We start from the raw sequence: 25782 nt of genomic DNA on the forward strand, positions 1-25782 counted from the left end.
TTTTTTGTAGATTATCTGTTTTATAATGGTGGTCTATGAAAAGTAGGAAAAAGGAAAGGAAAATGCTTCTTGGGCCACAGGCAATTTTCTGTTGCAATACCACAAGTAACCAGTAAGGCAAATTAGCTGCACGGCTGCCCTATACAGCTCCCTTAATACATTAATACAGTCTGTGCGGTCAACTGGGTCAAATGGGTAGGTACAGTGAGAGGGGAATATTGTGTCATCCTACTCTGAATTTTACTGTACTTTTACTTTAATGTTTTTTTTCACTCGCACCGCTTTTATCAGCCTCATTTTCAGCTGCAGCAGGCAACTCTTTTCAATGTAAAAGGTCTAATAACCCCACTGTGCACCACCTGCCCAGCATGAAAAAGCTGGTGGACAGTTAGCTATTGGCAGGTGAATATAGTAGAGCTTTAGAGTCAGTAGATGTTGCAACAGAACTAAAAGGATAGACATGATATGACTACAATGACATGTGGCTATAAACATGACTAAATGAATGCTTATGTTGCTACAGGTCTGCTGAATATATGAATAAACAACCATTTGCAAAAAACAATAACCATGTCACCACTTTTACCCTGTTGGACTTTGTTGTAGTCATGTCATACTGTTCCCCATTCTGGACATGATTTCAGCATTATCATAAATGACAGTGGCCAAAGTAACAAAAATAATACCCAAGTTATAACAAATATTGATTTCAGATATTTTTGTTTAATATAGTAAACATTCATCAAGAGGGCTGTATTGTGAACCCTCTGGAGCAGGTAAAAGTATCTTTAATCCAGAACTCTGTTGGACACAATATATAACAGGAAATGTCTCTACAGCGGCGCCACTGCCCAGACCAATCATCATCGAGCTGTAATGGTCACTCTCTGTAATCTCTAGGCCAGCCATTCTTATATGGCAGAGACTGATTCTGCTTACAAAGGAATCACTGCAGCTACAGTGAGTTTAGCCTCTAGCTCTCAGAGTTACAGTGTGTGGTCAGTTCACTCCAGTGAAGCCCATTATTCTTCTGCACAGAGGCCAAAGAAAAGAGAAGTGTATCCCCTCCAGGACCAAGCCCAGCTACATCTCTAACCTTCTCTTGGCCATTTTGCGTGATCTGGATGAAGGGGTCATTCTTTCCTTTGTCCACTAAGTAATTTTAGTAGTTCTCTGATTCATCTCCTGCTGTTTCCAAAAGTGTTGCTGTTATAATTTTCAACTGCTGCTATATCTGGCTTTTTCAGTCAGCTGGGTATGTGAATCTTGCTCCTCAGAATCTTAAATGTCTTTAGGAGATGAACTCTGTATTTACTAAGACAACCTGGTAAGATCAGAAGGACATCGCCTCTGTCTGCACTTCAAGTCAGCCCTCTCCTCCTGTGGCCTCTTTGGTGTCCTGCCGTGACTTGGCTCTGTTTGATTCCACTGCGGTCATCAGAGAGCTGCTCATTAATCTTACCAACACTCTGTCCCACTTCTCTCCATAATCTTCCTTCTCCTAATTTCCCTTATCGGTCACACTGACTTTCTTTTGTTTGTGTTTGGAAGGCTTACTCTAGGCTGTTAGCCAGAGGGTGCAGACAGAGTACAGAGCGGACTGCGGCAGCTTCCCTCCATCAGTCATGAAGCCAGGGATGGTTTATCATCCCAGGTTTAGGTTCTTTTCTGCCAGCAACTGTTCATTCATTTGCAAGGGATAGATTGTGCTGAGAGTATTGATGGGGAAGCTAATGCTTTTAAGTGCAAGATTACACCACATTTAATAATGATGTTACTTATTGCTGCTGGCACTGCAAACTGTCATTTGTCATGCACGCTCCCCTGTGTTTGTTCAGTCCACACATAGCATTTCCTTCCACCCTTGCTCATCTTATCCTATTTCAGCCTAATCTCTTCCTTGTGCTAAAGTGTAGTGTTGCAGGGCAAACGTCACCAAGTCAGGTCCATCTATTTCATCAGATGCCTTTGAAAGTGTTGGAGGCTGTCATGAGGTGTCCCAGGGCAATCAATGATGCCCTATTAAAGTCCCAGTGCTCAAAATATAACATGAAAAACAGGCCTCAGTGAATCAGTGAAGGGAGTTTGGGGAAACATATGTTCCCTATTTTCAGAGCCATGCTTTTCAAAGAAACCTTTGACAATATAGACTATATAGAAATACACATCATCTGTGCTGCTGATGATTTTACTTTTTTGAGCTGCAGGCTAATTCTATTTTGATCTTATTTGACTCATCAGATCTTGATAACTTCAAAACCCAAACAGTGAGGAGTGCTGTCAATGTCCGTGAGGGCCAAGGAGTGGTTCTGTTATGTGGACCACCTGCACATTCTGGAGGTAAGTTTACCAAATGTTACTTTTGTGTCTGTGCCTGTTGTATCTTTTACACATGACTCATAGGAATTACCTCCACTCACATGGCAACCTTTGATAAAGGATTATTCCCTTACTCCAAACTTAATCTGTTCTTACACCCATTTATGTGTACACATGCTTAATGCTTAATAATCCGTCCCTTATGTTGTTTACAGAATACTACCAAGTCTCAGGTGGTTTTCTTTCTTTGTTTTAAGTAGTAAAGGAATAGTTTGAGAATTCAGGAAATATGCTTTGTTGAGAGTTAGATGAGAGGATCAATGCCACTCTCATGTCTTTCCATTAAATATGAAACTACTTTTCAGTTAATAGCTGGTTAACTTAGCCTAGCATTAAGAGTAGAAACAGGAGGAAACATCTAGCTTGGCTCTGTCCAAAGTTGACAATATTTGCATACCAGCGCGTCAGAGGCTCACTAATTAATACGCTATGTCCTTTGCTTATTCAGTACAAAAAAAGTTTGAATAAAGTGGACAAGCAACAGGTTTTACAGGTGTTATAGCCATATTCTGATTTTGTTATGAATTTACTTTGAATATTGTTCCGTTCAGACAGATGCAGACTAGCTGTTTCCTCTCTGTATGCTAAGCTAATCAGCTGCCGATTTTTGTTTTATATTTATACCACACATTCAAAAAATACTTCAGTTCTTCCACTGGGGAAAAAAAAGTGTTTTATAAATGAGATGCTACAAATGGGAGATAAAGACAGACTCTTCAAACCCACCACTCTGCAGAAAACTGAGAACATGGACAATGACTGCTGCCTAGCTTGTCTCTTTCTTGATACAGTAGCTTGCACATTGGAACAACCAATTTCCTTCACAAGAGAACAGTTTGTAGCGCAGTGCATTGTACAGCTGGTCTATGGGATAATGGGTCAGAGTACTCTGTGTGAAATACGGTTTGACAGCTTTCCTCTCTGACATAGGCTTATATGCGGTTGGCTGCTGCAACCGTAGCACTACTGTTTTCTCACATTTTCTGAAGTGAATGAAAGTAAAGCAGTGTGAGCCTGCTGTCCCTTTCTTCCCTTCTCGCCCTGTTGCTCCCTCTCTGTATCTCGCTCTTTTTCTCTCTTTTTTCTGTCCTTTGGTTCTTTTTTTCTTTGGCAATCTTGAATTTTGAAAGTATTGATGTGCTACATAACCTTGAACTCGACTGAACTTTATCTAACCTTCTGGTTTTCAGTGCGCTTCATTGACTCTGAATGCTGCAAAACTGTTCTTCTCCACTACCACATTCAGTGTGCCATCTCTCAGATGACAAATTAAATATAGTATTGTCACAATGAATTCTTATTGTGTGACTTTGTACTCCAGCAAAGACAACTGTTTACTCAAAGGGCTTTTCTTATGCCATATAGCTCCCTTTTTCTGTTGCATAAAAGCCCTTGCGTTGTAATCCCACTCCTTCCATGACTTACAATTGCTTGGCAAAATTCTATCACTTCTCATTACAGCCACATAGTTCAGATGGAGGTTATGCTGACGCTGAACTTTGTGGCTCCTTCTTGCCTAATCAGAAGGAGCATTGTATCTGCGTCGCTGCACCCAGCTCGGACGCTCAATCTCATTCAAAGTGGAGAGGCTGGGTCCCTTGGGGGGGGCATCAGATATGCCAGTCACTGCATACACCTTTTGACTTGGAGCCCCTCACCTCCGAAGTGGTAGATTATACAGAGCACCTCCTCAGTCTTGCAAGTCTGTGCAGTGTGCACTTCACAAGATGACATGGTAATTCATCATGGCAGGTCTCTCCTTTCTTATGGTAGACCTGCTGCTTGTGTAGGGGCATGCCAGTGTATTCCTACTTCCATACCTCAATCTGCCTATCCCTCTGTCCATCCATTCCTCCATTTGTGCCTCCCATGAACTAAGTTGCTCAGGGACCAGGGGAATGGAGGCCATGTGTCAGGGGAGGGCCAATGACGCACTGTAATTCATTTTGTTTCGCTCCCTTTCCTCAGGTCTTCCATTACTTCTGCACTGATAGCTATTACATTTGCCAAGTCTTGGTATCTCTTCCCAAGGAAACTAAGATAACGGGAGGAAAATGATATGCTAACATTTTTACACCGCAGCATTTCTTTCAGTTCAGTTGTCCCTGCCACTGACATGACATGAGAAGAATATGTGTGGAATCGGTCAGGCTTTAAACAGATAGTGGCAGTAGACCAGCACTGCAGTAACAATTGTTTTGTATTCCTTTTCAGAGCTGGCCTTTGCATGGATCTTCAATGAATACCCGTACTTTGTCCAACAAGACAGTCGGCGATTCATCTCTCAAGAGACTGGGAGTCTGTACATTGCTAAAGTGGAGCCCTCAGATGTAGGAAACTACACATGTGTGGTGAACAACACTGTCACGAGGGAGAAGGTGCTCAGTTCTCCAACACCACTGGTCCTCAGAAGTGATGGTAATCCTACTGGTTCATCTCACTATCCATTCATAATCTGTCACTTACTCTTTTCATTATTATTTTTGGCTTTGTTCAAGTTTTATATAGTTTAAACAGTAATCTAGGCTGAGTTTTACCTTTATATCATGTATCACTCTTCATTTAAATAAATGTTGTAATGCTGTCCATGTTTATTACATCTTCATCTCAGTATAATTCCCATCTGTGGCTGTGAGCAAGCATCAGTTTGCTGTTTCATCTCATAATGTATCATCTCATTCATTGCACACATCTTATAATGATATATGCAGTGGCAATGTTTGTTATTGAGAGTCAGTCGGTGAAAAGCAATCTCTTAAGTAAACTTCTACAGAAACACTGACCACTTTAGTGCACATTGTTTGAACTATTAAAAGACTACTCTACTACTATACTTGACATTGTTAAATAATGTTCAGGTATGATTGTGAAATGTAAAATTGGTGTTACACTGATTGAGCTTGAGAACAGCTTCATATTGCCAGTTATGGCAATAATGAAAAAATCATCTGACAATACATTCACAGCTCTGTCCTTAAGCTGTTTGAGCTAACATTAAGGCTAGCTTCATCACAGACCAACAGAACAGACTGCCTCACATTGGCAGACTCCGTTCAGAGCTTTTGCTGTGTTAAAATGATGACATGATGTTCTTAAAAGTTTTACTGAGTACATTCTGACAACTGCTCATTTAACTGCTATAGCTAGCTGTCTGAGATTAACATGAGCCAATGACCTAGATTGTATAATCTAGAAAAAAAATTGCCACTCTGCTCATCTGTTATAAGCCATAAAAAAAGACTGCTTATTCTTTTGAAAATGATAGAGTGGCATTTCCACTTCCCTAAAGCACAGCACAGATGCTAGCATTCAGAAAGTTAACAGGACAACAGCCGAGATTTCTTTTTTGTTCCGTAGCCAAGTCAAAGAATTAATGATAATTAGCCACAGCTGAGTATATTATACTGGCTAACATTGTCATTACACACAGAGGAATCAACAGTTGCTTGGTTTAACCTTTAATTTGCAACAGCTTTTTAAAACTTTGCTATTTATGGAGTTTACAGTACAAATAAAGTTGCTGCCCAGTTTCAATATCAAAAGAGGTAACTGCCATGTATTACAAGTGGTTGAATAGCATTTCACTGAATGTAGCTCAACAAGATAGTACCACTTGTTTTACATATACACACACAAATTTAAACCAACTTTCTTTGACCAGCAAATCACAAAATCATTGCAGTTGCACTGTTCTGTTTTTCTTCTTAGTCACACAGTGTGGTCAGCACTGTATTTGTGGCACTGCTCTCTACAAGCCACCCTTTATAAATGGTTTGTGAGTTGTAACTAATAGCTGAACAAGTGTTATTTAAAATTTGCAGAAACTTCATAGATTAGTTACGTCTTATTCCTCGGAGTGCCTACAGGGTTACCAGGTTGTGAATAATCCCTTTTGGCTTTGTCTTCCTGCTTTGTAGCATAAAATGCAAAAATGTCAGCTTTCATGAGCTGAGTTAGTGTTTGAATGACTCCTGTGTTGTATCTATCAGAGACATTTCTATACACAAACATGTCACAGATCACTAACAACTAAGCATTTAGATGATTGGGATATTGGTTTGTGTTGAACGAGATGCAGCCATACTCATGCATGTTAAATGCATCTTCCACAGTCTTCCACACTCTGTGGAAGACGCAGTGACTTTTAATCTGAGAATGTCCACAGGACCCCAAGTCAGTTCTTGCTGCCAGACTGTGGGGTTGTAATTGGTAATAGTAAAGGGCATACTACTATCTCTGCGAAGAAGTCTTTGACCCCTTCTAGTGATGTGAATATAAATAAAGTCATAAATGAAGTCACATTGCCACAGGTGATAAATCTCTGCTAAGCAAGACTTTTCCCTGATGTGTTCGCTGAATCTTTTATAAGTCACCTCTGATTTTTTTTTTTTCCTTTTTACCAGCCCCTCAGTGGTCACTTTTGCTCCATACATGTAAAGACTTTTATGTTAGCTGTCCTACTGTGTTGCTGCTCTCTCTTTTATCCAAAGCATGTGTAATGTGTGCTGTTAATCACTGATGTAAAAAAACCTTGTCATCTATTGTCTCTTTTTTGTAGGAGTAATGGGTGAATATGAACCCAAAATAGAAGTTCATTTCCCTGATTCAGTTCCAGCTGCGAAGGAATCGGTGGTGAAACTGGAATGCTTCGCTTTGGGAAAGTAAGTCAGCCCTATTGTGTGCGTGTGACACAAGCTATAGGCACATTCATGCATGAATTAGTACAACTCAAGATGATTTAAGGATGGACAAGCATAACATTACTCAGCCTAAGATTCATTAATCCATAGTAGAGCAAAGGCCGCAGAATGAAAAGACATGGGAGAGAAAAGACAAGGGAGAGGAAATCAGAGTTCTTTTAAGAACTTCTGAAATCTGAGCAATCACAGTTTGATTTGTGGGTAACAATAATTCACAAGGCTTTTGCTGTAGCTACTTTTCTTCTGTGCTTAATCACACTTTGATCACAGCGACTGACAGTTGCCATCATGGGAACTTTTTGTTCCTCTTTTGTAGCCCTGTCCCAGAAATAAGCTGGAGAAGAACCAGCGGTGTCCCTTTCCCCAGCAAAGTCAAAATGAAGAATGCAAACGCCGTCCTTGAAATCCCTAATTTCCAGCAGGAAGATGCGGGCGCATACGAATGTATGGCAGAGAATAGGCGAGGCAAAAATGCTGTGCGGGGTCGTATTTCATTCCATGGTCAGTGAACCATTTCAAATTGAATGACAGCGAACGTGTAGAGATACAGAAATGAATGTGTGCCTGTAACAGATATCCACATTTGGACATGAAACATGCAGCAGTTAGAATCTCATTTGTTAGACAGAAAACCTATTTGTCTATAACGTGAGGGGCTTAACGTCACCATGAAATTGCAGGATAGGCTATGGATCCTGGCTGCAAATGTGAAAAGTGGATGTTCTGTTATAGGCTTCAAATTCATCTCCTATTTACAAACCTGTGTTTTTCATCATGTTTATCATCCACTTGCTAAGTTTGAACTTGATGATTTAATGCAAGGCTGCTTTAACTGCTTTATGATTTCTGATATCACTCTTTACCAGTACACTGCCTCTATAATTAAAACGCATGTTTGGAAATGTAATCCTCTCATTTTGTTCAAGCTAAACCTCACTGGCTCCAGACAATGACGGACACGGCTTTGTCCATTGAGGAAAATCTCTTCTGGGAATGTAAGGCCAATGGAAAGCCTAAACCGTCCTATAGCTGGCTGAAAAATGGGGAGCCAGTGGCTGAGGTATGGAGATCTCTTCTTCCTCACTGTAGCGCAGATGGGTGATCAGTTAAAAGATTTAACAGATAAGTTCAAAGAAAAACCCCAAATGTGGGGAGAAATATAATAAATGGAGACAGATATCATTTAATGAGTATGAAAATGGTGTGTATCATATTCTATGGCCTTGACAGTCACTAAGTGAACAGTTAGGGGCATTAGCCACCATCATCAATACACAGAATTTAAAAGAATGATGTTCAACTCTCAGACTGACAGAAAGGCACTAACACTTCCTGTCAGCCCCAGCCCAGCACCTTGAACAGCTCCCCTACCTTTTTTCCTATGTCCATTTAATTTATGACTCATCTTCACATTTGACTAATCTTTTTTAGCTAAATCATGACTCTTCTTTTTCACAGCTTTCATTTTGTCTGTAATGATCTGAGATGTGATGAGGTAACATAGCTAGTACAGATCTGCTTTATCTGAATCAAAAAATTAAAAGAAGCTATTACCTGTTGGACGACTGCATGTTCTGTATCAGAACTGCTTTTAATGCTTGAATCAATCTCTCATCCATATTCCGTTTGCTACTGTTCATGATATTAAATGGGTACTCAATTTAGCAGTGCGCTTTCATAACACTGGAGGACTCACATGAGTCAGATTTTAAAAAGAGACAGAGATATCCTGACTTGGCATCAACATTGCATCTGTATCTGGATACATCTGGATAATGACATTCAATCCACTGCCCATTGTATTCACACTTGGTATTATTCTCCCCCCCTGTAATCAGCATTCATTTTTTAAATCACTTTTGTAAGGGACTGACTAGTTACTGTTACTGCTTGTAGCTTTGCTTTGAGTTAGGAGGAAGAGACAGATGGTTATATTTTTCTATCTCAAGAGCACTGTACAAATGGCATTTTAAACCAAATACAGATAGCAAGTTAAGGCCAGGTGTAAACAGGGCCTTGCTCAATGTTCAGACTACCAGTTTTAGGGGCAGCCTGACTGTATACAAAGTCAGTGGAAAGATGTAACCAAAAGTAAATTAGAGTTTTCCATGTGCTGAAAATGTTTCAACTTGTGTCAATCTATTTCACTATGCAGGGGGACAAGAGTTCAGTTAACACAGGCACACTCAATACCACTGTCAGTGTCTATGTTCCTTATGACTTACATACAGTTGTTGACGCAAATTAACATGAATGATCTTGCAGATAAATTCATATTTGCTCTCATTTGCCTTGTTTTCCATCTGAGCACACCTTCAGTCAAATTCTGGCTCCTACATTTCTTACAATGCTAGGCATCTTTTCATGAAAATGATAAATTTATACTCCGCATCTGGAGTTTTTTTGACACAGGCTTATTGTTGTTATCGTGGGCTTGTTTTTGTATCCAAGCCTAAGATGACATCCTTTTCTCAGACTTAACAAAACTCTATTGGTTCACTGTGAAGGTTAATATTATTTATGTGGTGACTTTGGACCTCACTAGCATATTCAGTTTTACTGAGCCCACAACCTCTATATGAATCTCTAATTAAGATAGCATAGTAAGAAGCCACACCCCGTGCAGCAGTGAGGATCTCTAACTAGCTCATTGTGTTAAAAATCATCACACCATTTTCAAATCATCCAAGCTATCATTAAAGTTTTTCCAACTGAACAACCACAGAAAATAAATGACTTTTTAATATGCTGCTGGTGCTATTGTCAACATTTCTTCTTCTCTCTGTGTATCTAAGATGCAGGTTAGCAATTTTTGCCACTCATACTCTCTCCTCATCTCTTCCACCCATTCCAGTCTGAACATACGTAAAATGCCACAAGGCTCTTTAGGCTTTTTTTTTCTTTTTCTCCTCTCCTGCTGTCCTCCTCCCTTCATGGTGCACCAGTAATTGCTGCTGTGCCTTTGGACATAATAGACTGGCCTTGGAATGGATATGCAGAACTGTTTCTTTTTCCTCCTCAGGGCCGGGTACAAATTGAAAACGGGGCCCTTTCTATAGCTGCGTTAAACCTGTCAGATTCTGGGATGTATCAGTGTGTGGCAGAAAACAAACATGGCATTATTTATTCCAGTGCCCAACTAATGGTGTTAGGTAAGATTGCCTCCCTCCCTCCGCTTTTATCCTGCTTATCTGTCTGTGCGTTTGATCATCTCCTAAGATAAAAACCAGCAGCCTGCTATAGCTCTCCTCAGCAATCAGTCTGCAGGCTCATTTGATGTCACTACAGGCTCTGCTAGCAAAAATATGAATCTGATGGAGTGTCTCATTTTACTTCCAGTCGTTTCATCATATTGATTTGGATACTACAAATGCATTGCTTTGTGGCATTGTGCATGCTTTCTCATGTAGATGGGGTATTGATTTATTTGCAATCCTTTGATGACTTCTATCTGACTAGCTTAATGAAAAATTAAATTCTGTCTTGATACATGTGATGACACTTGGATCGAAATGGTAGCTGACAAAATGTGATGATGAGTGTGGATAATGGCTATAACCTCTGTAGGTGGAAGGCATGATAAGGGTGTATTGTGTGTTTGTGTACTTTTAGCGTGTGGTAGTGGGTGGATCCATAGCCCCATATCTGCTAAGTTCATGCTAAGATTTCACTGAACACTGAGTGAGAGTCGACCTCAATGTAGCATGCTTATCTTCATAGGTGTGGTTGCCTGTATTTTTGAAATCTCATACCCTTTCTCTGCTCCCCCTACATACAGCTTCACCTCCCAGTTTCTCCAAAAGTCCGTTAAGAGCCTTGGTAAAAGCTCGCTCAGGCAGTGAAGTCACTCTCGAATGCAAGCCTCAGGCCTCGCCCCCAGCAATTAGCCTGTGGAAGAAAGGCAATGAGATCCTGCAGAGAACTGAAAGGTAGGATAAAAGTCCAAGTGCATATTCCTAGCAGCTTTCAATCACATTCACTGCAGCCACCAACTTCTTTGAATAGTATATTTGGCATTTGTGCAGATGCATAGAGGGAAAGGCTAATGAGGAGAATGAGAGCAGGACATCCACCACAAAAACTGCACATGGCTAATATACTTTGTGCACCATCATGTGCAAATAGCCTGGTGTGAAAGATGTCGTATCAACAGTGCATGCATGAAATATTTAGATTAAGATAAAAGATTATGGAGTCACTGCTGAAGATAAAAGTCTATCTGCTTTTAGTTAGAAGAAGTAAAACTGAAGCTGTTGCACTTATAATAACCTGAGTGTCAAATGTTCTACTTTAACATGATACAATGTGATTCATGCAATCACTGAAGCTGCAGAGACAAAACCCTGATTGTGGATTTGAGAGCATAGACGTCTCACCAGACTAGAAAGTCCACACACAGATATGATGCAGACAATGAGCAAACTTCAAGCACCACTTAAAGCAGCCTAAAGTGGCGCTTAATTTAGTTTGTTGTCCTCCTCAGTCTGATTTCTTATTGAAAACACCAGAAGCTGAATTTGAGCTACTGAACAGATTTCACACAATACTAAACACCTAATTAAAGGTGGAGAAGTCCAAAAGCAAATCAGAGGCAAGAAATAACACATTTGAGCAATCTGTCGCCACACTTTTCATCATCCTGATTGGAGGGAGAAGAAAAGCATCAATGGTGGTGACTAAACCTTGCTGGAAGTCATGTACATCAAGAATTCGTAGCACACACACAAACACACACACACACACACACACACACACACACACACACACAACAGGCAGGGCAGAGTGAATCAAAACAACTCAAACACACATGCATCCGAACACAGTGAAGAACTGCGTAACTTTGTGCTGTTTGAATCATTCCCATGCTGCTTATTCAAAAAGAAAGAGAACAATACAAGCAAAGCATCTTGTCAAAACAGCGCTGAGGCTCTTTAGTTGGCTCCAGAGGGGGAGCTGCAGCTATAGCTGCAGAAAATTGGTAAAATTCCCAAGCTGAATGACATTTAGCACACTGTATGTGAAGCCCACATACCCTTTCAAGGTGCACAACTCTGAATATATGAGGACACAGGATTGGGGAGTGCTTGCTCATATATGCAGTCAATTGAAGCAGTGTTTAGAAAATGGATTGAGTGCACATTTTTGTCACTAAATGCCACATCTGTTAAAGGTAGTTTCACCCAAATTATGAAAGACATCTTTTCATAATTACCCATGGTGGTGTCTATCGATATAGAGAGCTTTGGCTTAATGTAGCGATATCTATCTCTGAGATATCTGCCTCCACCCTATGGTCCCTGGTTACCCTGGATAATCTACAGATCACACCGTCAGCAGTTTTTTATCTGGACAATTTCTTTGGTAGAAAGTGACTCCAATGAAAACAGCACTTACAGTGAAATCTATGATTTATCAGTTGTTTCTGGAAAGATTGCTGTTGATTTTTTTTCTATGTAGTTTTTCAATTGTTTGAACACCATAAACAAAATTCTATTCATGGAATAGGATGTAAGCAGAACACTCAGATGCAGATATCTTTGTCAAATACCTGGACAAATAAAAAATATCTGAAACTATCTGCATTACTAGAAACCACATCAGGTAAGTGTGAAAATATGTTTTACTTCTTCAGTCTTTCTTCGTCTGCTATGACCACTAACTTATAATGTTATGACTGATGTTAGAAGCACTCTGATGCTGCTGTATAATGATCTATAGTTCACTGACATTGCGTAAGCCATAGTAGCTTAACTGCTGTTTAGCAAAAGTTCAGTGTGTTGAAATTTGATGCCGTTTTCAAAAAAAGGCTATTTCAAAGAAAAAATGAACATTATGACATAAAAAGTAACAATGCAACAGTACATGGTGTCATTAATATGAAGTCTAACTTCATACAACTGTAATCAGAAAGGACACTTATGTGATTATCATAATGTTTTGAGGAACTGTCTTGCTTTACTTGTGTTTATGCAGCACTGTATTATTTTATACATTACAGCATGTCTTGGGCTTTTATTAAATATCCAGTCAGTCAGTGACCTCCCAGCATGATAGAGGTTCCTTCCTGACTTTAGCGGCATAAAGCCTGTAAAGCACATTTTATTTATTCATTGAATTATTCAGTGATGCTGTTTGTAAAATATTTCTTCATTTAGTAATGTGTCCCTGAGTTTAGCTTACCATTGAGTCAGGGTGATGGGTCACCCTGCCTGCTGCTAACCCACTTCAAAGAATTGAATTTTTGGGGCTGTAGCAGTGGCCCTTAAAGTAGCAGGGTCAGAGGCTTTTCCATTTTGACAAGAACGTGATTCAAGTAGAAACACCACCAAACACCAAGCCCCCCCCACCCCCAACCCTAATATGTGAAGATATTGAATATCACTATACAATAATGACTACAGACAAATGCACTACAAAGCTCAGCACTTCAGTCTAAATGTACTCTCTTCACCTTAAGTCAATACAATAAAAAGCTGTTCTGCTTCCCTCAGGATTACTTTGCTTCCCAATGGAACATTAAAAATCGCCAATGTAACCAGACGAGATGCAGCCAGCTACACGTGCATCGCTAAGAACCAGTTTGGGACAGCAAGCACAACTGGGAAGCTGATTATCACTGGTGAGTCCTGCTCTTCTCCTAAAAAGGAAGTTACGCCTCACTGACCTTTCACTAGGTCCTAACAAGCTCTCCAGTCTGACTCTGCACTGTTTCCACTGATAATGGTGATAGATTTGCCTCCCACAATTTCTTGTAATTTTTGAAACAATGGCTTTTTGATTTCAAACAGAAGATAACAAAAGCATCTTCTCATTTCTAACTGACAGCTGTTGATTTGGATGGCTGTTGTTAGCAGATTTTAGTAACGGCTGGTGGTGTGGGCAACATGAAAAAATGAAGGCCAGCCCCCAAATACAGAGTGGGATTCGTAAAATGTGCATGCCATTTAAGTATTATGTACACTTCTACTGCATTAATTTAATAAATTCAGCATATCTATAATGCTGTCAACAATTTGTTATTCATGATTTCTCATCTTAAGTATTATTGTCTGAACTTACACAATGGTAGCGTTTGATTCATTTTGATCCACTTTGCTTTGTCATCCATTAATCCTGTCGGGCTGTTGTTGCATATGTTATGTCTCCCGACGTTTCACAATAAAAGCCCTGTTAAAGACCCCTTCCAAAGAAAATCAAGTTTTTAACCATGCTGAAATGTCCACATGGTGTTTTATGACACATGACATATCCTGACCTAAATAACCAATCATTGCCATGGCTGTGCCAAAAACAGTCTCAAAAACACTGATTTAGACAACCTGGGTTTCATATATCACATACCTAAGGAACCTATTCCGTCATTTTGTGGGGTGTTGCAAAAGAAACCTGGGACGTCCAGCGCAGAGCTGATTGGTCAGTACAAAGAGCGAGAGTTTACATCAGGACAATCACTAATACTTGTCAGCCATGGCCAGTTACAAGATAACAAGCTAAAAAACTATATAAACAAAGATGATAACTACATTTCCCATTCTGTTATGTATGCTGGTTTGGTGTACAACAGACAGATCATCTGAGTCTGGGTCTGACTGAGGCTCAAACATGTATGGTTTAATCTCTCTGATGTTTCCTCTAATGCTAACCATCTTGACACACACTGTTCTCTCACTGCTCAACCTAGCACAAGTAGCAGTGGGATTGGGGTATATTCATATATAAGATAAGATAAGATAAGATAAGATAAGATAAGATAAGATAAGATAATCCTTTATTTGTCCCACAACAGGGGAAATTTACATTGTTGCAGCAACATCAAAGATTGAAAAGATAGAAAAAAGGCATAAATACGAGTAAAAGACAAGGTATAAGCAAGATAATATTATAAAAAATATAAACATAAGAACAGTATAAACAGGACAATGTAATAAAAATATGAACAAAGCAGCAATATACACAGGACTATATAAATATCCAGAATTACTCAGTGAGGAAGTAAGTGTAGTGTAGTCCAGCCCCTTTACAGAGTTAACAAAGTTTTTTTTTTTTTTTTTTTTTTTTGACGATGTCTGAGGAGGAACTTTAAGAAATGAAAGGTTTCTCCCCACTTAAATGCTAGAAGGCTTTTAATTTGAAAGGGAAGTGTCGAGTTTGTATTGGCAGCATAATGCAGTAACTATAACAGGGCAAACTGGAACAAACAAGGCTCTGTCCTAAAATATGATCAATTATACTTATCAAACAGAGGGAATTAAGAAATCCCTGTCTCTGATCAAGTAAAGGCCCATTACCTTTTGAAGTTGAGGTAAATAAATGCCCTGGTCACTATTTGAAGAAATGCAGTATTCATTTGTATTGTTTTATGTGCAAGTTATATTGCATGTGTAACATTAACAACCAAGTTTATAGTCAAATTAATATATGCTGGTATATATTATGCAAAATAGCCATTAAGCAAGCAACAAAACATTATCCTTGATTTAGTTAAAGGTCATTATTTATGAATGCAGTGACATATCATGTTCTTGTAGTCCTCCAGTTTAATCTGTTGTGTGTGTAACCACCTGACTTATTTTTCTCATTAGCTTCTATTCTTCTCATACACTGACAGCTGAACCATTTAATGTCATAAAATTTAATTACCATGACCTTTCTTCAACATACTGTGAGGCCCCCAATCCACCAGAGTCACCGGTGGGAATGTGCTTCTATATCTATCATCCTGTTTCAAACATTTTCTTCCAAATTGATCCTAGAACATAAAGTACAAACCAGGAGATGTCATTAAATGTTGCTGATGGACAGGCTTGGAATTTAAGTGCTTATTAAAATCAGGGAAAGCACACATCCATCGGTAATTTAATGATGGCGGCTTGATTTAGCCATGAATTGGAGTGAAATGGCAGTTGCAGAGGTCACAGTGGTGTTAAAGGTTCCCGTGGCAGAAATATTAACATGTGTACACTGTCATCTGTTGTCTGGCCAGAGCCCACCAGAATCACCATGAGGCCTACTAACATGGAGATTATTGTTGGCGAGAGCATCGTGTTACCCTGCCAGATTGCCTGCGATCCAGCTCTGGATGTCTCTTTCTCGTGGGCATTCAACGGCCAGCTCATCGACTTCCAGCGAGACAGCGATCATTTTGAAAGAGTGGGCGGGGTGAGTCATCCCAAGCATTAAACTCAGCTACTTTCTGGCTATTCTGGGATTAATTGGGACATACTGTGTTGTGTGCAAGGGTATGCTCTACTGCCCTGCTGAGGGCTTCAAAGACACCAATAATACCCAAGCACAGAAATTTATGCCAAGACTCATCCATTTGAAAGTTTCTCCGTGGTCAGCGGTGGATGGAATTTCAAAAAAGAAAGAGATATCTGTTAAGAATCACTTACATTCTTTCATTCATTAGCCATAAAATCCTCAATGAATGGCACTATCAGGTCTGTAATCGGGATCCTTACCTTGTGAATTGGCTGTATGAGCTGCCATGTGTTATACTTCTAAAAATATATTAGTGAAATGCCATTTCAGTCATACAGAGGGCCCTCATTAATGAAGTCTTTATACTTTTCATCCCTTCAACTTCTAATTCCCGTACCTCAAGGGAGAACATTTTCTTATCATCTCCCTCTTCCATAATTTAATTTGCATACCTATTTATGAATCTTGAGCCCCAAAATAATTAAGTAATGAGCTGGCTGGCATTCACCAAGGGCAGGCCTGGCACCAGTAAATGTTCATTTGAAATCCTTATGTCTTGAAATGATGATAAGTGATGACTCTTTGTTGAATATTTGTTCCTTTTGATGAAGGGCAAAGCCAACTGTTCAGAGCTTGTCAGTATGAAATTACTTTATACACTCTCTTTGCTTTTTATAGTGTAATTTATCATCACAAGGTCAGCAGTCTGATCACTTCCATTAACATGTTAAAGGTTGGCATCATATCTAAATGCCCTCACATTGTTGTGGACATGCCAAATTCATATCTTCATGAATGCAAATTGCAATTACAAATGACATTGAACTGCGCAGGCATACAATGAGATATGGTTTTCACAGAATCTGTTTCCCCTGTCCACAGAGATTACCAGCCCCCTGCTCAACAGCTTCTGATGAATTAATTAACATAATTAAAGCAAATATGCCTCATCACACCCTTCCTGCCAAGGCAGGACGCCTTGCTTTCAATTGCGAGCTCTCAGGTCGGCCAGGTGGCGGCTGACACTGGAGAGAAAATCAGACATGGCGAGCAGCGCGTAAAAACTGTCAGGTGAAAAGAGAGGAGATGAAAGGAAAAGAGAAAAGAGAGAGGGAGAGAGGTAGTCTCTTTCGCCCATGGCCACATAGAAGTGCCATTCAGCCCGGCTCTGCTTTGTCAGGTACTTCAGAGAGGTAGAGATCCACGTGCATTCATGCCTAGTTGCTGCAGAGTGACACTATGATCACTAGTGGCTGGAGGTGATGAAATCTGCGGCTAGTCTCACCTGGTTAACCCCCAGGTTACATGTTTCTAAAGCAACACACTCTTTTTCCACATGCTGACATGTTTGACATGTTTGGTGACAGGCAGCTTCAAGAGGTGACTTTCAGGAGGTAGATCGCTATAAACGGTCAAAATGAAAACAGAATAATGGTATATAAGTGTTAATATAACATTATAAATTACGTATTACTTCTACATGTTACTTTAACGGATAAGGCAGGTGATATTCTATAATTTCCCTATTTTATATCAAAGAATCCAACAAGAAAAGCAAAACCAACAATGAATTGATCCTATGCTAAAGCAATTTGACAGGTTCAGCACATGTCACACTGTGCAAAATGGGTCTAATAATATCTTGGTTGCAATCAGTGTCAAATTCAGTGTCATAGGGATGTCAGATTGTGTGGTGAACACTTGGTTAATTGTACTACAGTAATGTCTCATGTTTTGAAAATGCAGCAAAACAGAAGCTTTGACCATAGCATTGGCAATGTGTATTAAAAAAAAACTTCATTTAAAGTCAGTTGGGATCTATGGTATATGTACAGTATTTGTGCATGGTCACATTCTATCATTTAATGTGAACTGGGTCCAAATTTAAGACATTTTCCACAACTTGTCTCTGATCACAAAGTCCAAAAATTAGCCGTACGATTTAGGACCACCATTTTGGAATGATTCCCCTGCCATGTTTCCCCTCACAATTGTCAAGTTTCATCAATCTGAACAGCTCAAAGTTACACAGTGAAGATAGGCCATGACATAGCTTATTCCTCTGTGCTGTCGAGCTCTATTGTTGTCCAAAAGCTATTTAAAAAAAACCATCAGTGAGTCACACTGTTGCACTGAATGACACATAATGAACATGGGTGCTATAGTTTATTTTGTTTCAATCCCCCATTTTACTGATTGTGCTGTAATACTCATACTCATTAGCATGCCAAATGTGTATTAACCACCAACCACTGAACTATTTATTCCTGTTTGAGTAACATTTGCTTAAAATACATTGGCCAGATATTTTAAGGCATTACTTAGTCTTTCTAGAAACTGAATTTTATGCTTTATTTGTTCTTAAAATATGCAAGTCATACATAGGAAACAACTGACTTGGGCCTGAGTGATAAAGACAGGTTAGGAACTGAGAGACAGACATATCGTTGTTTGTTTTTTTGTCATGGGATTTTTTCACATTTTTAAACATATAAAAATATATCATTGTAGTAGAATAACACTTAAAAATTGTGCTTAATGCAGCCATATTTAATACAACTGTTCTTTCATAGATGATAAACTATATTTGTTGTGATGTTTTGTTCTGTTCCGTCATGGCCACCACATGCATGCACTTGTATAAAATAATATTTGCTCTTTACACAGGGAGTTATTCTCTCGATAGTTGCTTGAGCTTATGTAATTACAGAATAATTAGGATTGTCTTGCCAATTAACTAGACTATGTTTGTTTTGTGTGTCCTGTGTATAGCTGGTAGCTGTTTGTATTGGGTTGTTTTGGGGTGGGGGTGGGGGGTGGCCTGAAGGACAGCCAGTAGCATTATTTGTGCAAAGTACATCTGCCATGTCTATTGTTGGTGTTTGAAAAGAGGCAAAAATCAGTGGCCTGGAGACGATGCGATTGTGTAAAGTATTATAAATGTTAAAACATCCCAGAGCCAAAAGCTGAGTGATGAAACAAAACTACATCTCTAACATAGCTGTAAGTTTGTTTTTTTCAACAATGATATTCTCTTCTAGAGTATATCAGGGGATCTGATGATTCGTAATATCCAGCTGAACCATGGAGGGAAGTATGTCTGTGTTATTGACACTGATGTGGAGAGCCTGTCCACCTCTGCAATCTTGGTTGTCAAAGGTAAGAGAATCAATTTAATTCAAGGGCTTGATTTTGTGTGTTAGTGTATGAATACCCAAATATATTTACTGGGAAATAATGTGGAATTGAAGTGTCTGTTGAAGTATTTGGGGAGTAAGAAATATGACAGAGAAAGATGTGGAAAACTCCCTGAGGCTTGAGAGTTATGTCAGCTTCTGTTTACATTGTATACTGTACGTGTTGCTAAAATTTAACATGGCACAGGCTCAGTGGCATGTGTGGCTTTGGGCTCAGCTGAGGTAGATTTTGTTGATATGTGCTGGGTGTATCAGGCTCAGTGTGCTGGCTTATCTCTGGTGATTTACATTGGTATTCAAGCCCTTAACAAACTGTAATAGCTGTCCCAGGTGCTTTGAGAAGGCAATGTTTATCACAGAAAATGACTATAATTGGCTCATTTACACATCGGCAAAATATCATGGAAAGCATCTAAATAATGGGGCAGCAGAGCAAACAACATGGTAAAGCCAGAGCTTGTAAAGCAGTCACAAACACTTGCTTCTTTTTTCTCTCTATGTATGTCTACCCCTAGTAACTATCCCATCCAGGTTATCCCTCTACTGCTGCTGATCTCATGTTCAGTAATCACCATACAGCTCTGCACAACACACACACACAGTAAATGAAGTCCCTCTATGCACACAATAGCAGATGAAGCCCTCAGTTAAAGGGAGTTTCATGACCTTGATATGTTAAAAGGTGTAACAAGGAGGACTTTATGAGTTTAGTGAGGAGCTTTTTGGAGTGGGTGATTACCTCATGTTCACCCTCCTGATTTAGGTCCGCCAGGTCCTCCAGACAAAGTATCAGTGGAGGAGATCACAGACAGTACAGCCCAGCTTTCCTGGACTCCTGGAAGAGACAATGGCAGCCCCATCACCGGCTACATCATCCAGGCCCGAACACCTTTTACAGTGGGCTGGCAGGCTGTCGACACAGGTAGCATGAAACATTCCTCTTGTCCTCCTTGTAGCACTCATGTGGGTCCTTATGTGGGTATTTACTTATTTATCATTCAATATGAGTCTAATTGTGCAGAAGCCTGATTTTAAAAGGGTCTCATTTTCACATTGCAGTGCCGGAGGTCGTCAATGGGAACATGCTGACAGCCACAGTGGTGGGTCTGAACGCCTGGGTAGAGTATGAGTTTAGGGTGGTGGCTCGCAATATCGTAGGCCTGGGAGAACCTAGCCCAGCCTCAGCCAAGACCAGGACAGAGGATGCCAGTATGTAAAACCAAACACGACTGCACACACCCAACACACACACAATAAGATGGAAGAATTTTTTGTGATTTTGAAATTACTTCCCAGTTTTCCTGGGATTTCTTGCCATAAATTAAATTTAACTTTAACCACAGAAATGTGTATAACAAAAAAACAAAACAAAAAACGATGATTTCACTGGATTAACTTAAAGTTTTGTGTTAAGGCTTACCTGTACTCACACTGAAGGTAAATTAATGTTAGATACTGACTTTTCCAGCAAATGTAAATAATTAATGAAGTGGTGTATGGATGCTGTTTCAGATGTGTAAAATTTTTACTGGATCTTTCTGAATTATGAGATACACACACTCATTGTGATAGAACAGCTACTGGTTTTTAATGAGGTTAGTGGATAGCATGTGCAAACATACAAACAGTTGTGGGCAATAAACATAACATTAGGACTGACTTAGACTTAGACTTTATTGATCCCTTGGGATGACTCCCTCAGGGAAATTAAGTTTCCAGCAGCTTATATGGACAGAAGCAGCACACAGGACAGTTTGCAAACAACAACAGCAACTGCTTGCAAACAGGTATAGAGAATAGAATAAAGAAATAAACAATAAACAGTAAACTCCTAATAGGATAAAAAAAATACACTGTAAACTCTTAACTAAATATACAAACTATAAATAGAATAAAATAAGAATGAGATAGGATAAATAAATATGGAGAACTGTATATGGCCTGTGGTTAAATTAAATTAAATTATTGCACTCATGATTACTAAATAAATTACTGACTGATGATTCTGAAAAAGCCCTGTCCCCTGCCAGAGTTATGGTATCGTAATGAAAAGTGAAATTTAACATATGTGAAAGATTTAGTGATGTGGGAGACGTATGTGTGTTTGAGCTTCCACCATTAAAGCAATGCTAACCATGGCTTTTACACTTTATTGAATGTCCATAGACCTACATCAGTGCTAAGATGTGCTGTAAATTCTGGTATTCCACCATTGTTCTTTGTACAGTCATAGATTAAGTAACTTAAATGGCTGTATTTTTCATCAGAGTGGCATTGTTGCCTACTATTATTTGGTGTCACATGACTTTGGGTCACATGAGTTATATTATCATAATAATGGCAGAATATAACTACTACTGTGACATGTTAGCGTTAGTGAGGTTAAGCAATTTTGTTTCCACTCCCAGATTCCTGCTATTTTATTTCTGAATTCTAGAGAAAAATTGGGACCTCAGTTCCCAGGATTCAACCCAGCGAGGCAGCCACACATGGGCATCTGACACAAATGCTGCTCCAACTGTTTGCTGATATGACACATTAAATGTGATGCTTCACTTGCTAAAGGATACTATAAGGACGTGCACGACTGCTCCTCCACCTACTATCAGCTTTGCCATCACACTGTCGTGCACAAACAGCTGAGTGGGAACAGGAATGGAGTGGGTTGAATCGAATGTCATTTGCAAAAATTACAAATCTTGGCTTGAGGTTTATGCACAGTGACATTTGGGCAATATCAGTAATTCACTATTCTCTGAAATATTTGTGTTTGCACACAGTGAGGGATTTGTGGGGTGTAAAATAGAAGATAGTATCTGCAGCAGGCAGCCTTGTCATAAGGCTGCAAGTACAGTTGAGACTTGTCGTTGAGCTTTGTAAACTGTGTTCTAATTGCTCCCCTCTGGGCTTTACCTCTCAGTTCCTGATACAGCTCCCACTGATGTTGGAGGTGGAGGCGGCACAAAGTCTGAATTAGTGATAACATGGGAGGTAAGTCATCTGTCACATTTTACTGTTCTCTCCATCACAGAGTAATGGTTTTGCTTAATTGTGCAGAATTGAACGGAACACTTTTATGACCCACATTAGAGCGAGACACCTCTCCTCCGGCTCAGCCTCCAAGTGCCATTTCTCCCTCCAAAAGCATTTCCTTTGAAGAGTTTTGCACTTTAGCCACAATTACATAGCCATGCAAGAGGAAAAGATAAGGTAAAAGGTGATTGTGGAGTGTTCTGGGTGGTAACCACAAAGAAAGAGGCTGTGACTAATCACAGAAGCCTCTTGTGGAGGTGCAGTGCAGAGACGGGCCTGTCTGTGTCTTTGTCTGTATGTGTTTTAATATCACTATAGTTTTGTGTTTCGCTCCCAGCCTGTGCCCGAGGAACTGCAGAATGGAGAGGGTTTCGGCTATATCATCGCCTTCAGGCCCGTGGGCACAGTTACGTGGACGAGAGCCGTTATCTCAAATATCGGTGTGGCGCGATATGTCTTTCGCAACGACACCATCCCACCCTTCTCGCCTTTTGACGTGAAAGTGGGGGCATACAACAACCGAGGGGAGGGGCCCTTCAGCTCCATCGCCACTGTGTACTCAGCAGAGGAAGGTACGATGCAGACTTCACAGCCCACCAGCAGAGAGTGATCCTTAAATAAGCTATAATCTCTCTCCTTACAACTATGACCTTGAACAGTAATGATGAAATTAGTTTTTTAGTTCCAGTGCTGTTATTTCCCTCCCCTCTCAAGCTGGGAATGTCAACTTGATATTAGTTATCATGCTGGTAGATTACAGGAAATCCTAGCAGACACTTACCATACCGTGCTGTCAGGGAGGTATCCTGTTAATTGAATTTGCTGGGCAGATAGTCTTCCCTTATGTCAGTCACAGATCCCATTAAAAGAGAGCGGGGGAAATAGCTTTTCAGAAACTACAGGTCTATTCTGTGCCTTTCCTCTTATTGCTATTAGTGTGTGTGATGCTGTTGGATGAGTCTGTGGGATTCTCACCAGCGCTCTATTTCTGCAGTCCCCAGTGTGGCTCCTAAGAGGGTTAGGGCTAGAAGTGTGTCTGCAGCACAAATTGAAGTGATCTGGGAAGCTCTCCCTGCAATCCCTGAAAGAGTGCTTGGATATGAGGTACGGTATGACTCACTACAAAATCATTTTTTACTTTTTTTACTTTAAAAAAAAAAAACATGATAATTGAGTTTTTCCCTGTGGCTTGTTTATCAGCTGGTAACCATCCTTTCATTGTTCTTTAAATTAGTTTGTCTCTTGTCTCATGTATCTCAGCAGAGATTTCATGAAATGACCTGAACACAACAGCAAACCCACAAGAGGAAAATAAAATCCCTTATCCTTTCAAGAATGCAAAGAGGGCTTTGCCTACCCCCCCGCCCCCTGGTGCTCTTTCAATATCTGTCACCTCTGGCCCTCGGCACAAAGCTCTCCAGTTGCCATAGTGCTGGCCACATTGTCCTTTCAGAACAGAGCTCATTTCTCCAAACGCGGTTCTGAAGTGGATTTAAGCTGCTGAATCTCAATAGGCCACCAATAGTATAGGTCCAGAGTTATAGACTGGACATGTGACGCTCAGGCTTTAATTAGATGTTGTTAGGATTTTAAATGCAATTCAGTTTCAGTTTAATGTAATCACTTATTACTGCTCAAAGATTACATTACTGTAAACTGAATTCTGGTGCTTATCATACACGGCTTTAATTGATACAGAAATTTGAAACACAATAATTTATGGGTGATGGAATAGCAGGAGTATCCCTAGGGGCAGACTTCACATTTCAATTAAATTATATATTGACTTAACTCTTATGTCACATAACACTAGATATGAATATTGAAGATGACCCAAAGCAAGTGCCAAATTATCCAGTATAGCTTTATCAAATATCGCTTCACCTGTGCCCTTGATTGGAGGCTAATAGCCTGAAGGGAAGTAAACTCTGGGTCTTGTTTTACAGAGTGCAGGATTGCTTGCACAGGAAGTAGTGATTTGTTAGCACAGATAAAGCATTTTGAAATACTTGTAACATTTACCCATTACCTCTTCGCTTTCAACATCCACTTTCCTCAGGCAAAAGTAAGAGCTGAGGTTGTTTTCATGAACAAAACAGGCAACAGACATGAATTTTTCCTCCTGGGTCACTTATCATATGACCCACTAATGTCCTGTTTATATGACCGGGGTGGTTGAGGGGATGTGCATCAGTAATTGAGACTTCACTTGTGAAAAAATTTATTATTCATCATCCCTCCCTCCCTCCCCTTCTGTAATACAAACAGCATTTCAGATTTCATGATGGAATATGAATTTCAGTAATGCAGTGAAATGCACCACTAGAATCTGCCTGTTTGTGCCCGTGTTAATGACTTTTTTCTTTTCTTTTTTTTTCTCTCTCTCTCTCTCTCTCTCTCCAACAGGTTGTTTACTGGGAAGATGACACCAAGCCTGACACTGTTGGCAAAGTACGCATATCTGGAAACTACACACTGGTTAACATCACAGGGCTGAAAGCGAACACAGTGTACTACCTCTCTGTGGCTGCTTTCAATACAGCTGGCCCCGGGCCGCAGTCAGCACCCATCAACACCACCACAAAGAAACCACGTGAGTCTAAACCCTTATAAGCGCTGAAATCATTTCTAAATGGTGCTTGCTCGTGGACCATGTCAGCCCCACTCGAATGAAGTTGAACTGTCCTCAACATGATAGACATAGCATCTTTTCAGCTTTGGTAGTTGTGCTCCTAGAATTTAATCTGACAAGAGAGCTTTCCATTTACCTCAGAAGGAAACAAAGTCCAAAAAAAGGTTAATCAGTGAGTGGAGAGGAGAATGTAGTAGCACTGACAATGCAGGTATTTAAAATGGACGAGTGATGTTAAAGCTAAACTACACAAGTGCTGCAAAAGCTAGATTCTTGAAATGTAGGGATTTCAGACTATAGACATTATGCAATATGAGTAAAAGAAAAAAAAAATACAGCATGTTCATGTTTCATGACACCAAAAGGATTGGAGTTCAGCTTCCCTCTGGCTGTACCTTTGTTTCATTTCCTGTAGCCAGAGATTTGCTGCCAGTGACCACACTACAGCTTTGTTAGTGAAAATTCTACCATATTATGAAGCAATAGTGGAGATATGACAGGATTCGAACCGGGGACACTCATGCCTAACATCCACCCGGACTAAACTTCTGTTGTTGGGTGACTCATTTTTGTTTTCTCACCTTGCCAACACTTGTTTCTAAATGCTGTGTCTGTGCTGTTAAATTAGTGAAGATGTTTT

General features: G+C 39.9%; 1 protein-coding gene across 1 annotated transcript in view; it reads left to right on the forward strand.

Annotated features, from left to right (window-relative positions):
• Positions 1-25782, forward strand: part of cntn3b (contactin 3b) — a 54467-nt gene that overhangs the window by 23821 nt on the left and 4864 nt on the right. Inside the window, exons 5-20 of the mRNA XM_018699003.2 lie at positions 2242-2340; positions 4594-4797; positions 6938-7040; positions 7396-7580; positions 8006-8139; positions 10102-10231; positions 10858-11008; positions 13571-13698; positions 16063-16238; positions 19322-19439; positions 20241-20399; positions 20537-20686; positions 22398-22468; positions 22848-23082; positions 23505-23614; positions 24917-25103. Of these exons, the coding sequence (XP_018554519.1) occupies positions 2242-2340; positions 4594-4797; positions 6938-7040; positions 7396-7580; positions 8006-8139; positions 10102-10231; positions 10858-11008; positions 13571-13698; positions 16063-16238; positions 19322-19439; positions 20241-20399; positions 20537-20686; positions 22398-22468; positions 22848-23082; positions 23505-23614; positions 24917-25103 (2340 nt within the window). The remainder of the gene's footprint in view (positions 1-2241; positions 2341-4593; positions 4798-6937; positions 7041-7395; positions 7581-8005; positions 8140-10101; positions 10232-10857; positions 11009-13570; positions 13699-16062; positions 16239-19321; positions 19440-20240; positions 20400-20536; positions 20687-22397; positions 22469-22847; positions 23083-23504; positions 23615-24916; positions 25104-25782) is intronic.

This window comes from Lates calcarifer, linkage group LG12 (assembly GCF_001640805.2).
Source record: "Lates calcarifer isolate ASB-BC8 linkage group LG12, TLL_Latcal_v3, whole genome shotgun sequence".
Taxonomy (NCBI): domain Eukaryota; kingdom Metazoa; phylum Chordata; class Actinopteri; family Centropomidae; genus Lates; species Lates calcarifer.